At 36.1% G+C, this 14664-nt stretch overlaps 2 protein-coding genes across 6 annotated transcripts; one reads left to right on the top strand and one right to left on the bottom strand.

Moving 5' to 3' along the window:
- Positions 1 to 108: 108 nt before the first annotated feature.
- Positions 109 to 11632, bottom strand: LOC100116754 (UHRF1-binding protein 1-like). Of its 5 annotated transcripts, none has more exons than XM_016983852.2 (20): positions 11397 to 11440; positions 10398 to 10599; positions 10135 to 10326; positions 9808 to 10033; positions 9568 to 9734; positions 9320 to 9479; positions 8941 to 9198; positions 8606 to 8842; positions 8470 to 8496; positions 8063 to 8155; positions 7802 to 7989; positions 7477 to 7714; positions 7000 to 7407; positions 6037 to 6809; positions 5826 to 5960; positions 5267 to 5278; positions 4139 to 4498; positions 3892 to 4039; positions 3540 to 3553; positions 2873 to 2986 (listed from the first exon to the last, which is right to left on the bottom strand). In XM_016983852.2, the coding sequence occupies exons 1-20, from the start codon at positions 11438 to 11440 to the stop codon at positions 2984 to 2986; spliced, it is 3885 nt and encodes a 1294-aa protein (XP_016839341.1). In that variant the 3' UTR covers positions 2873 to 2983. The 5 variants fall into 5 exon arrangements, with proteins under 5 accessions (XP_016839339.1, XP_001601171.2, XP_016839340.1 ...); XM_031925650.1 differs by having other exon boundaries at positions 3540 to 3550; XM_016983850.2 differs by lacking the exon at positions 3540 to 3553 and having other exon boundaries at positions 109 to 2986.
- Positions 11591 to 14652, top strand: LOC100116782 (nucleolar GTP-binding protein 2). Its single transcript, XM_008209559.3, has 3 exons — positions 11591 to 11668; positions 11750 to 12001; positions 12391 to 14652. The coding sequence occupies exon 3, from the start codon at positions 12396 to 12398 to the stop codon at positions 14568 to 14570; it is 2175 nt and encodes a 724-aa protein (XP_008207781.1). The 5' UTR covers positions 11591 to 11668; positions 11750 to 12001; positions 12391 to 12395; the 3' UTR covers positions 14571 to 14652.
- Positions 14653 to 14664: the final 12 nt, after the last annotated feature.

Here is a 14664-nt window from a genome sequence, read left to right as displayed (position 1 = left end):
AAATAATGCTGTAGAAAACCAATAAGACATATCAAAATCCGCCGACTCATACTCAATGATGGTATAAAAACAGGATGATATGGGATTACACGAATAAAATACGCAAGGTTTCAGGTAAAATATCTGAATTTTTAACATGTATTTAGGTGTTTCAAGCAAACACTCTCACATTCGTAAACATCACAAAGCTTTGGTTTTGCCCGCGAAAATTGCGCTTTATATACGAATAAAACATATCACACTTATCAGATTACATGGCTCATCGTTTAATAAAAACGCTTTGTAGGATGCCATTGCTTAACAAGATTGGTAGCATTATATTTATAAAATAACAACTTGTCAACATAATATTTCAAATGAAATATACGATGTTGAGCAAACAAATGATGTATATAAAAAGAAAAAAAACAAACACTAATTAATAAAAAAAAATGGCGTTTAGTCGCGGTATGGACCGATAGATAGACGGTCAAAATAATATCAAAAATTATTATACTACGTTCCTATCTTAAATACAAGCATTTCAAATACCGACAAAAAATGTTCTTAACACTAATATTTAATACAATAATTTCGATTTAGATTGAAATTCAATAACTACATTTGTTTGTAGTCATTTATAAAGCAGATTCATTTCGTAAATTATGGCTGCCATTGCTATCGACAAGCGAATACTATTTTTGGAAGGAATCGATATTTCACAAAAAATTCGACATTTATCACATATAACGTAGTGCATATAGGGAATTAACAATGTGCTTCGTTCATCGATTTGAATGTTATTAGTTTACGAAATGTATCTCCTCCTTGAGAAATTACAAACTATTTATTTGTTACAATAAAAGCCACGGTTCATCAGACACTTCTTTTTCTTTCTCTTTGTTAACCACATATGGGTTGTGAAAAATATCATGATTTCTTTTACTTTATTATCTACATGGACTTACATTTAGAAAACCGAAATTTCTTAACACATTTATACTTGAAAAAAAAAACAAACAAAATATATTTTACCGTCATTTTTTCAAAAAATATTTGTAGTGCTAATAAAACTACTATACAGCCCTTTTCTTAATGTTGCATATTTACCAAATGCTCAAGATATTCATTGCCTACGATAATCTTAGAAAAACAAATAAATAATCAATTTCTTAAGATCAGTACACGTGTCAAATTAGAAAATCACTTGGCCAGAATACGTTATTTATGTTCGAACAAATCTGTCTAGCGATTCCAGATATGCTTACTGAGATAATTTTTTTTGTATTCTTAGTTTAAGACAATGCGCATATCTTTAGTACGTCAAACGCCATTGTTGTGTTGATATGAGTTATAATCATAATATAACCTGACAAAAATCAATTATTTGTTTCATCTCAAGTTTTTCTGCAAAATTTGCTTGAATAATTGAAATTTTTTAACTCGTTTCTCAGCAAATATAGTTCTTAGAAGCTAGAAAAATATTTTATTGCACTATTTAATAGTAGATTGACCGGCAACCGAATTTGTCGACAAGAGAAAATAAGAAGACTGCGCTAAATATACTTTCGAAAAAAGTGGAATCATATGATACAGTCTTCTTTAATCAACATCTTATTTGCAAAGCTATTTCTATTTAGTTTCTGATCAACGCTAATTAAAACTTGAAAGTCGCTACAACCTATTTACTTCCATCGTTTTTTATTTATTATTCAATGTCCATTGTTCGGTTTTAAATCGAAACCAATAAGCACCAGCTGATTCGTTCGACGAACCATGATCTACAATATTATCGTCGAAATTCATCTTTTATTTTTCTTGATTCTGTTTCAGTAAAGATTTTTAGTAAAGATAGTACAAAACACGTATTCTTAACGGTCGGAATTGATTTAATAATTGTTACTTATAAAAGAACAGTCGTAAATTACAAGAAAATTAAAATTAATTCTCTAAAACTCAGTTAAAACTCATAATCAAAGAACTCTGCCAGTACTCCGATATACATATGTACATATTTGAAAAACATATTTATAGATACGCTTGATTTGCGGTACGCGTTGAAATAGTTTGCGAACTGCGTGAACTCGTAATAAGTATTATATTATAACGTCAACAATGCACCGCGAAACTGAAAACTAAACATGTTTATTGCAACGTAGTCCATCGATAAGTACGAAATAATGTAAAAATCAATGGACTTGAACTGTAATAGCTTCAAATCGCTTGACTTAAACAGAGCTACCATTTCGGAAAATCTTCACATCTCTTTCTCATTACCTTGTATGTCTAGCCTTCAAATTGTACAATTCTGATATAAGTAATATATTATATTACGTCAGGCGGCAGTCACTAGCATATTATGGTGTAAAGAGTAAAGTAGAACGCCAAGTCCTAATTTGTATCTCTAATAGGAAGTAATAAAAGACTATTATCGCAAACTTTGATAGATCTTCTGGACACTAACTGCCCTATACTATACCTCCTCTTCCTACGCGCGATTTCTCGTCTTCAATATAGTCAAAGGCCCAAGGTTCTCTATGGTTTTCCAAAAATGTACAATCGATCCTCCGTTACGATTTATTTGAGCTGCAGCATTTGGAGCAATCGAAACAGCTGGTGTGCTATCTTTTATTGGACCAACCGGAGCTTCTACTACTCGTACCGAAGACACTGCCACCGCCGACACCTGGTAACTGATTTTGCAGGTCCATCACTGACTCTTGCAATATTCGTTTTTCTTTTAGTAGAACAGCTATATCTTCACGGGCCGCGTTCAAACAAGTCCGAAGCTCCTCCTTCGTGCGACGTAATTTGGAGTTTTCCTCGGACATGCGCTCCATCGTCGCTAATCTGCGTCGCAACTCTTCATTGTCGGATTTGAGCTGTTGGCCGGTCTCGCGCAAGGAATTAATTTCCATCTCTTGCTCTACGAACTTGGCGAGCTGATGCGTGTCGTTACCCTCACTGGCGTTTGAGGCTCGCCCGTCTTTTTCTCGTATAGAATTCACTATAAATGAAAGGACGTTAAAACAAATATATTTGGTGTTGTGAGATTATTAAAAAAAATCTAATAGTAAAAAACACAAAGTTATGATTCTCTTTATCGGTGCCGTTTTAAACTGATACATAATCATTAAATTTGATTCAACATGCTATGATTACCAATGCATTTTTGGCAAAAACTTTGCCTAATAGCTATGCAGTTAGTTATCTATTCTTTAATTAAAAATGTTTTTTATGTACATGTGAAATAGATGAATACAATTTAATAGAATAGATAACTCTTTTTTCAATTAATTTCGTAAAATTTACCCTCAAATTTATGAAATATTATTTAAAATTATATGTTGTCAAAAAATTTGACTCTATCCTAATCAAAATTTAAAAATCCTACGTTCTATGTCACTACTCTAAATCATGCGCTATTTAAGTGCACGTCCAGTCCGTCAAAAACCTGGACGAACATTCAATTCTAAGGCGGTGCTTTCCTACGCAGCGAAAGCATAATACCACTATTGTCTACGTTAATATCTCGCTAATCGTGTTGTACCAATGCTCACATTCGTAAGGCCTTCTGAGTGCACAGAACAATTATGCCATATGTAGTAAGAATCAAATTATACCCTGACGCAATTTCTGCCACTTGCATCACACAATTGAGTACATTAAATTAATAGAAGAAGCGCATTTTTAAATTCTACTTTCATTACGATTATTTTATACTTTTATTAACTCTATATGCATTTCACTTAGTTAATAGTAATTGAAAAAAATACAAATAAAGTAGATCACAAGGTTGGGTTAATTTTTCACTATGTGATTGTAAATCAATATCATATAACGCTACGAAAAACAAGTGGCAGGTCGAGATTATTTATTAATATAACAAAGACAGATTTTCAAGTCACTTACCGGCAGGTTCGATGTGGAAAACTCCGGAGATATCTCTCGTTATCCTGAGCTTCGAAATGCTGAGGTCTATTGGAATCGGTCCGGGAGAAGTTATGTTGTTAGGTGGTCGATCCTCATTTAGACGCACGGTTATGTTTTCCAACAATATCTGCAACATTAAGTTATTAATTATTTATGAAGCCATTAATACAGCTAAACAGCTTCGAAATTTAAATTTATTTATATACAGGCTAATTTAGAAACTCACTTTCATGGGTATCGGCTTAGGAATAATCTCATCCTCTATCAAGTCAGTTAAACCCGTGACAGAACTCATGGCCATTGCCAATGGCACATCCGCAACCTTCACTTCAATCTTGTCTTCGAACAATCCTAGAATACTCTCTTTATCATTAAAATTGATGACACCGCCAACTGAATCATAAATATGGCCTCGATCCTGAGATGTCCTGCTACTTATGCTGCTCATCAGTTGACTGGCCTCGGATAGTCGCTTCGAATCGTCCTTATTCTTCAGGCAATGGTCCAGCCGTAGCTTGATGCGCGAACGGCAATCCGAATCCGAGGGTAACTCCACCCAGCCCCGGGATCGGGAACTGAATTTCGTCTGCGAAGAGAAATAGTATGTTATAGTGGGATTTTAGTAGAGAAAACGTTTTGGATTTTAACTAGGTTCAAGCTCTTTCGTTTTATTATTCTTCAATGATATATGGATTACAGTTAGCAATTCTAATCAACGTTGTCGTCTAATACGTTAAGAAAAAAAGTCAACTACTGTTCATTACCAAAGCGATGAGCTTGAATTATGTTGATTCTCGAAGAAAACAAAATTAAACTAGTGTATTTTATAGTAATACATTCTGGTAACTGATTATTTGATCCATAAACTTCATTTAGTCGTTCTATATTATAAAAATTTAAATACTACCAGAATATATAATCGTGGTGTGAATCTGTAGCAGTAAGAATATGATAATGCTCTGAATAATCGACATATGCAATCATGCTGGCGTTGTTTATTAGCAAATAATGTTACTCAGCAATCGAAACGAAAAAGCAATAAAAAGCTATTCTAACATGCTTGCATACAGGCGAAATTGATTATTTTTCAAGTGCAGTTGAATACATGATAAGCCTTTCAATTTTCCCAGATTAATAATGCGATGATAGCATTTTACTATTTTTGAACGTTTCCACGAATTTATAGTTCTTACTGAATAAGCATATAATACGATGAACTTACAAAGCAACTTTTACCAACACAAAAAATGTACTAAGTATTAATCGGAAAATCAAAGTTCTAATCATCTAACGTCATGCTATCACTCATGGTGGGTCTCTACTCTTAATTAATTAGAAAATTTTTTGCCAATACCTTTCTTTTGGCCTGCCACAAGTGCCACACAAAAACATTCACAAGAGAAGGAGAGACGCGGGAGAAAGCATGCAAAAAAAGTTAAGAGACAAAAATTGTATAAGTATATGGCATGTATATATGTATAATAAATAATAAATTGAATGTTCAATAACAAATAACCGAATAATTAAAAAAAAAAATAGACAATAAAACGGGTACATTACTGCGATGCTACTTGAAAGGAATTAAGTCAAAAGTGTGTTTATTTACTCTATCCTAAGCAGCATTAAGTGCGGGAAAAAATTTACTTAACAAGTAAATATATAAAATAATTATTTGTCGTTTGGTAACAATTAATATTATAGAATTCAAACTAAAAAAATCAAATATACCACTTGTCATATGTTAATATTAGTTACAGTAATGTAATGTAACGTTAAAATGAAATGTTACTAAATTAAGTTAAGATGCTGAAAAAAGTAAATTTATCAAAAATGAAAGCTTTGTTATTCATATTATTTTTCCAGGTTTTTTGAGTATTGAAAAGTTAGTACTAAATGGTCTGTGAACGACTAACCTGGAACTCGTCCCAAGGTATGGATGAACATTCATCATTGGCGACGTTACAAACTTGAACTTTGATGGCTGAAGAGAAACCAGACGATTGCTGAATGACTTCTACTTTTGACAATTTGAATGTAGTCATTGAAACCTATTAATTAAACGAGTAAAACAATGTAAAATTTCTTAGATAGCTATGAGACAATTGCAGTAATTCCTCGACATACCAAATCTTTCCGTTTACAGACACTATCCAGTGATTTTTCACTCTGGGTGTCGGGTGTTTCCTCAACAACTTCGCTAGCCTCTTCGACAGTCGTAATTCTAATAGAGTTATCAACATTGAACACAGCATCAATTTTCTCCTGGTCTTCCAGCGAAACTACAACGTAGTTCTCACTGTCAGAACTGACATCACTCTGCATTGAAATTGTGTCACTGCCATCCTCAGGAGATGGTTTCAGCGCTGAATCCAACGAAGTCATAAAATTACTGAAACCCTTTTTCATGGAAGACAGATTAACATTGAAATTATTAGGAATAATCCCCGAGACAGAGTCAGCTTTGGTAAGCTTATTTTTGCTTTCTTCAGGCATGGCTTTTATCCAGGCTCTGTCGGGCGCTGTCGACATTTGTGCTGTTACGGATGCCATTCGGCTCTGTTCTTCGCCATTTTGCTGTTTAAACGTGACGACCGTTTGTGAGACGGTTTGGTTGGCGGTATGACCGCCGGCGAAGTCCATCGACAACATCGATGAGATCTCACTCTGGGGCGTATCGATATCATTGCTCGTATTCATGCGTTTTGCGCCGTAGTCTACTCGGGCAGTTACAGCGTGTTGCCAGAGTGTTGAGGAACCGCCAATGTCGTCGATTATACTGGAGGTGTCCGGAACTACGGACTCAAGATCGCCACCCGAATTTTCCTTACCCGGCGTTTGGGAGGGCATTATAAAGGTTACCTCTACTTGCGGAACTAGAGCACCGATCACTAGAGAACCTGAAATGCAAATGGAATAATTTGATAAAAATTCTCTTAATAACTTTAAAACTTTTGAATTCAATCTCGTTTTATTAGAACAATTTCACAATGTTACTGATATACTCCATTACTAGCATAAAAGATATATTCTTATATTTATTTGAGAATTATTTAAAGACAAACTATTAATAGATAATAATCATCTTACCTCCACTTTCGACCTTCAAAATCTTATTAGAATCGATAGACAAGTACGTAGCCAGCTCAGAAACCATCTCCGATAGTCTGAGCAAGAACAAGTATTGGTAATGATTGATCTGTACGCTGATTAAATTACTGATATACGCGAGACCATGTATGTCTGCAGCACCAGTGGGGCTAGTGCCTGGATCGTTCATGTGCACCCAGAGGGTGAGGGGAAAGGCATCGAGGAAAGGCACGGGTCGGTTTTGTCCGACAGCTCGGGCCCCCAGGAAGTCGCCCCATACAGGTTCGAGATTACAGCACCAGACGTCCTTGGCCTCGGTCCAAAGTAATTCGCGGCTTAACTGGCGCACCATCTCATTTATGGAGTTGCTCGAAAAGCTTGCTGGCACCGTCCTGGTGCAGTCAGTGCCTAAGAAAACGCAAAACGTTAATTATCCAAGTGGGTTTGCGCTCGTGCGGGTGGTATTGATTTTCTTACCGGCACAGTGCTCCAAAAACTTGTTGGTGACTACGTGGTAGTCCCCTGTTTTATTCGGAAATTCGGAGCCAAAGAACATCTGGCCCATTTGAAAAGCATTAAGACACTGGGCTAGGTCAGCTCGCGAGGATCTCTCGGTCGACCTGACATTCGTTATTGTAGCTCTGGACGTTTGCATGTGTAATGACTTTGGCCTATCCTTCTGATTTGGATAGTCTTGTTGACTTTCAAATATCAACTGCAGCACAATTTCAAAGAAATTATTACGTTATCCACATAAAATTGAATTGTAAATTCAATGTAAAAATTACGTTTTAAAACTCACTCTTGGTAATATTGCTTCAATTTTCACGTCGAAATACATAAAGTTAGAAGATGCACTCGCCATATTGCTACTGCTATTTAACAATGAGTAATATAAATTCAGAAGAAAAGAGTTGAACCAAAGACAGGAGCAGATGTCAAAGTTTATTTGAATCGGATTAAGTTGAACGTAGAACTTCGGAGGAGGTACTGTGAAGTATCGAGATGAAATTTAACAGGAATTCATCAACAGACATAAAGACGTTTTTTCAATTTTACTTACGCGGAAAATTTAAGTCTCCAGGATAGTAGTAATAAGTAAACTCGGCATGAAGTATATTCACATCTTCTGGTAAGTGAAATTTATCTCGATCCCCTGAAAAAGTAATTATTTCGTATTATAGTCACTGTATAATATTAAACTAGTAGGAAACTAACATGCTAAAATTCGAAGGTCTCATGTCCATTAGAATACATTGTATAATTTGGATGATAATGGTTTTACAGTGTATTGCGCTGTTTCAACTAAGTACTAAGTAGTGAGTATTAAATGTTTTCGACCACCACATTGTGAGTACGAATGTGTGATAAGAATACAAAAAATCTACTTCTATGAATACATTTTCCATATAGATAACGCAACCACAACGTGAATTAACGCACACTACAGATTTTGATCATTTATTATACCTGGACCATGTTTCTTCCTCGTTTGCGCTACGTAAATATAAAGTTTTTCCAAGTCATTTAATTTTGTTCATAATTTTACAAGGTAAAAAAATATTTATATTATTCAAATATTGCCAATAATATTGTACGCAATTACCTGTTATGAATTCTTTCGGCATAGCTTTTCTCGATGACGTTGTCACTTTGTATAAGGTAAAGTCATCTATTCTAATCACGATACACGTCGTCATCAGCTTGGCCAGTTGCTCCAATACGTAGTTCTTCACCGGGTTTCCGCTAGGATGTTGCGCTGCTTTTTTTTGATCCTGAGAAGCGGAATTTTGATTCTGATTGTTTAACGATTTCTCACGATTTTCCAAATCTTTATCGATGCCTGCAAAATAAAAAATGTTTATCGCATAAATTAAATAAATGAAAAGAAGCGATCCTTTAGTTGAAAAAATACTGATAATAAATGTAATAATTACGTACCCAATCCGTAGCCGTGAGTTTTGGTTAACGGAGAATGCTGAGTTCGACCAGAGTCAATAAGATCCATGAATTGACCGCGAAAAGAGTTGAGAGATTGCTGAAGCCATTGGCTGTGTGGAGTAGCGCTCTCTTTGTACAAAGCCCAGTGTTTTCTATCGGCTAAGGCCAGGTGATAAGGATAATAGTCGACCTGGAATTTAACTAACGAGATCTGAAGAGCACCTCCCTCCTTCAATTCCGGATGCAGCGACCTACCGGCTATTTGAAAACAGTTACATGAATATTACTTTATTATTTATTTTTTCAATACTATAATAAATCTTATCAGATTTTTGTTTGTTTGTCTAAAAAGATAAAAGATAGGATATAATTTACTTACATCCAACATCATCACAGAGGTGTAAGTCTATTCTTTGAGAAAGAAAATGATAGGATGTTTCAAAAACATCATATCTACTAAATATTTTCGCAATAGCTGTATTGGTTGTACTTTTTCCTCTCGTCTGTTGCGAGACTTGGGCTTGATATTCTGGTAGGACCTAAGAGTAGAAAGACAAATTTAATGAACTCTTTATATAGAACCTTTGTGTAATATTTGTAAATATAGTATTTTTTATCTCAATGTACCTCTAATTTTCTAGCTGCTTTAGTTTTTCTTTCTAAAATGGTCGATCTCTCAATAAGTCCACCCAAAGAGTCGATAAAATGTAAAGCTGCCTTTAACTGAGAATCAGTCAAAACCCATAAAAGATCATCAAGAATAATCACCAGTCGAGATCCCATAACAAAACAGTCTAAAAGTAAAGAAGTCTAATAAATATTCACAAATTCATACATAACGAAAGTAATTTTTATAAGATTTTTTACCTGAAAGTCTCTTCTTGATAGTTACTCTACATCGTGCTTGATTTGTGAGAAGGCGTAAGGGTGTAAGGTCTTTATCTTTAGTACTTTGTGCTTCTATTCTTACAGTTTGCCATTCCAGTTCTTTGAAGATTAATAACTGGCCTCTATCAGGATCTTTAACCCTTGTAGTTCTCAAATCACATCGTTGCCATGTTGGAGACTTTGATTCTACCATTATGCGTGACATCTATGTATAGGATTAAAAATTATGAGTAATCAATAAAATGAAATCTTTGTATATAAATCCATGCATGTATTGTGGTGTGATAATGTGACTTTTAGAAATACCTGAACTTTAGCTATGAATGCAGGGCTTTTGAACGTAACAGAGACAGTATTGACAGCAACAGTGATTCCATCAATTATTTTATGAATGTACGAGTATTTTGTAGGGCCCGTATATGAAGACAAACCTTGTGGAGAAGACATATCTCTTAGATCCTCACATGTTTCTACTTCGATATGAACTTCATCCAAACTCTATAAAGCACCAATAGTATTAGTACAATATTAACAAACAAACTTCCTAATAAATTTGACTAGATTCTCACCAAAAATATAGGAACAGTTTTCAACTTGGTCCATTGAATACGAAACGTAACTTTGTTGCACCATGCACTTGTCAATCGCAGCCATGATGGCAACTCCAATAAATCAGTTAACACAATTTCGTCAAGCTCTAAGTTTGTTAACTCGCCCTCTCCTTTAAATGTGCTTAAATTAATTTTATCTGCTGACAAATTTTTTGTGAATCTGAAAATAAAAATATTACTTAAAATTTATAAAATAAAGAGCCTTTACTAAATATTACAAAAATTATTAATATTATTTTAATGCAAAGAACTGAATTTGATTAAAATGTTTCAAGCTGGTGTTGAAATTGACTGTATAATCATGGTAAAAAGTATTGGGGCTAGGGAAAGTAGACTCTAATGTTGATTTTACTGGAGAGAGAGTTAGAGAGTAATTGTTCTGACTTTACGGTTCTTTTATAACCAATCATTCCTTTAGAGTAAAAACAAGAAAAATCTCTTATGTTTGGAAATCGCGTTTCTTTCTTACTTGTCTAGTAACAACATTTTTGACAGCTGCTGAAAGCACACTAGCCGTTGAATATTTTTTATCGTCTTTAGTAAGCAATGTTTACATTTGCATAATTTGCATTATCTATTCGCAAATGAAAAGTATGACATAAATCAATCATCAAAAGGTAAGAAGTACAGCTCTCGAAATAGCAATGAACAATACAGTGAAAAACAATAGTCATTATCAACAGCCTAATTAAGATTCCAAGATAAGTATGATATGTTATTGATTTTTTTGTTGATTCAGGAGTATAAAGGACACGCTCAAAATCGTCGGCGTAACAAAGATCCCCGAAAACCCATAGGTACAGTCTAATACCGTATCTAATCGATTTCTCAGCCAAGGGCGGCGACTCCTCGACACCAATAATTCTAATGAGCAGCAGCTTGCGATTTTGAAAATACAGGTGCTCGAATGAGCATAGCGCAAAAAACGGGACGACTCCACTCGCACATAATACACACCTCGACAGATGTTTGAGCAACTGATTTTTTATGATCGACACCATTGTTCCAGGGGCTTGAGCTTGCGACCCGCTCAAAGCAGCTGCGGCATCCTAGAGATTCCCAGACGAGGGTCTCGGCGCAGCAGCAACAGCAGCAGCGTAAAAATCAAAGGGAAAAGAACGTATGTATACTTCTCGCACGCACACGCGCAGAGTCTGCTGGCGACTGTCGAGCTGCTCAGCTCAGTGCTCGCTGGCAGTTCCAGTTTGCGGGGACTAAGAGGCGATAAGGTATACGTATATCTATAGGTTGAGAACCATCATTATGTACTATATAGTCAACTATCTTTATTTCTTTATTCGCTCGTGGAGTGTGGACGTTTCTCAAGGATCCGAACGAAGTTGCAGTATGTGGCGTTCGTGACGTAGTCGAGTGGCGCTCATGTAGTCATGTGGTGCTTCGATTCCGTGGCCGAGTTTGCGTTGCAGCGCACGTGTTGTGGTTGTGTCGAGTCGACTTGACGCACCTAACCTATATTTTCGGCTGAGGGAGAAAATAAAAGCAGTGTGTTGGAGTTTGTGTTTGTAGAAATTTTGTTTTAATTTATTGGGAAGACAAAACAGGTGAGTTTTAGCTGCTTAAATTATCGCGATGATAGTTTTTATTTTTTTATACTTTTTTGCTGATGTTATTAATTTTGGAGCTGTGACAATATAGTTTAAACCATTCAGCATTTCAACTTTATAATTCAATGATCAACTGTTAATACTGAGAAGATTAACTCGTTGATAATGAATCCAGCTTATTCTAGATTTGTAATCCAATTCTGCTTCAATTTTATATTATTTTCATGTTGCGACTAATTCTATACAAAGTATCCATAATAACAGATTGTAGTAAACTTTGTACTACATTATTATAATATAAATCAAAGCATTTTGAGTGTTTTTGAAGAAGATGTAGTTAAATAGTTTACAAAATGTAGAAATTGACTCGTTTGAATTTTTTACAGCCACAATGCCGAAGACACATTCAGCGGAGAAAGCTCCGCGAAAGCAGGGCTTCAATCGCTCTGGCCACAGTATGAACCCTGAGAGGCCCACAGAAGGTCTCAAAGGAGTTGCCAAAGTCAGAACAAAAGGAACTATAAAAAGGCTACAAATGTACCGTAATCAAAAAGCAAAAAGAAACAGGGTTGGAAAAATCATTAGTCCAGCTCCGTTTCAAGGCTGGCATGCATCTGGAACAGTATCTAGAGTTGAGCCTTCCCCAAGGTGGTTTGGCAATTCCAGGGTAATATCTCAAAATGCATTACAAAAATTCCAAAAGGAACTTGGAGCAGTAAGGAAAGATCCTTACCAAGTAGTCATGAAACCATCTACATTGCCTGTGACACTCCTTCAAGAAAAAGCAAAACATGCTAAGGTGCATATTCTAGAAACAGAAAGTTTTGATAGGGTTTTCGGACCAAAAAAGCAGCGGAAGCGTCCAAATTTAGCAGTATCCTCATATGATGAACTTCAGCAACTCGCAGAAGAAAAGGTTCAAGTTTATGATAAGGAAAAAGATACTAAAGATTTTGATTTGATAAGGCCAGATGATGGAGTAAAGGATGCCCAAAGAGACTGGGTCATGAATGCTGGGCAGAGTAAAAGAATTTGGAATGAATTGTATAAAGTTATAGATTCTTCAGATGTTATTTTGCAAGTTTTGGATGCTAGAGATCCAATGGGTACTCGTTCACCACCAGTTGAGAAATACCTCAAGAATGAAAAGGCTCACAAGCATTTAATTTTTGTTCTGAACAAAGTTGATCTTGTACCCACATGGGTAACTCAGAGGTGGGTTGCAATTCTTAGCTCTGAATATCCTACTGTTGCCTTCCATGCCTCTTTAACACATCCTTTTGGAAAAGGCTCTTTGATAAACATACTGCGTCAGTTTGGCAAATTACACACAGACAAAAAGCAGATCAGTGTTGGTTTGATTGGATATCCAAACACAGGAAAAAGTTCAGTTATCAATACTCTCAGGTCTAAGAAGGTTTGCAATGTGGCCCCGATAGCTGGAGAAACAAAGGTATGGCAGTATGTCACATTGATGAGGAGAATATACTTGATAGATTGCCCTGGTATAGTTTACCCCTCTGCTGAAACTGATACTGAAAAAGTCCTCAAGGGTGTAGTGAGAGTTGAACTTATTCAAAATCCCGAGGATTACATTGTATCAGTTTTAGAGAGAGTAAAACCTGAGTACATTGTGAAGACTTATAAAATCAATGAGTGGGAGGATCACGTTGATTTCTTGGAAAAACTAGCTAGGAGGACTGGTAAATTGCTGAAGAAAGGAGAGCCAGACATCAGCCAAGTCGCTCGTATGGTGCTGAACGATTGGCAGAGAGGAAAACTTCCGTTCTACGTAGCTCCTGTTGGATTCGAAGAACCTCTTCCCAAAGGATCTAACCCGAGAGAGTCTAATGCCACAAAAACCACTGAATCCGAAACAGAAAAGGTCGACGAAGATGCCTCCTCCGCACAGGAAAAAGAGCGGCCTGCCATAGGTGTCGTTCAAAACTTCAGGAAAATCAGAGTAGGTCTGCCTTATTCCGAGGACGACATGAGAACCGATCTAATTTTACCCGATCCAAGCGAAGCCAACACCAGCCGAAGCGAAAGCAGATGTACATCCATAGTTGGCGATTCGAGCGACGAAGGCTCCGACGATGAGAACGAAGAGGAGAACGAAGAGGAGAACGAGAACGAGAAATCTGTAAATACTGAAAACGAAGACACGTTGAACGGCGACAGCACTGTCAACGACACGTCCATCGAAAATACAAAAGACGACGACGAGGATGACGAGGACGACGCGGACATGGAGCCCAAATTGATCCCAATTGAGAAGGACAATTTGCTGAAAAGCGCCTACGACGATCTTGACGACGAAGATCCCATGGACTCGAGTGACAGCGAGAGCGAAAGTGCGAAAACGAAAGCGACGTCAACCAGCGGAGCTTTCAAAGTTTCGAGCATAGCTAAGTCTCAAGATCCAGCGAAGCAATTAACGGCCAAACAAAGGAGAGCAATCGAGAGGGCAAACAAGAGGAAGAAGATTGGAAGTAACTTCTACGAAGTGACTAACGTCAAGAACAGAAATCGGAATCGCAAGGTACCGAAAGTCAAGAGAAAATAGAGTATTTAGCTTTTATTTAAATTCCATTTTTTTTTTGTAAATTATACATATTACATTAAACTTGTTATTATCTTCTCTACAATCCGCAAATTTT

Source organism: Nasonia vitripennis, assembly GCF_009193385.2.
Source record: "Nasonia vitripennis strain AsymCx chromosome 3 unlocalized genomic scaffold, Nvit_psr_1.1 chr3_random0004, whole genome shotgun sequence".
NCBI classification, from domain to species: domain Eukaryota; kingdom Metazoa; phylum Arthropoda; class Insecta; order Hymenoptera; family Pteromalidae; genus Nasonia; species Nasonia vitripennis.
Note: the sequence above shows the minus strand (reverse complement) of the source record. Positions and strands in the feature narration are given on the sequence as shown.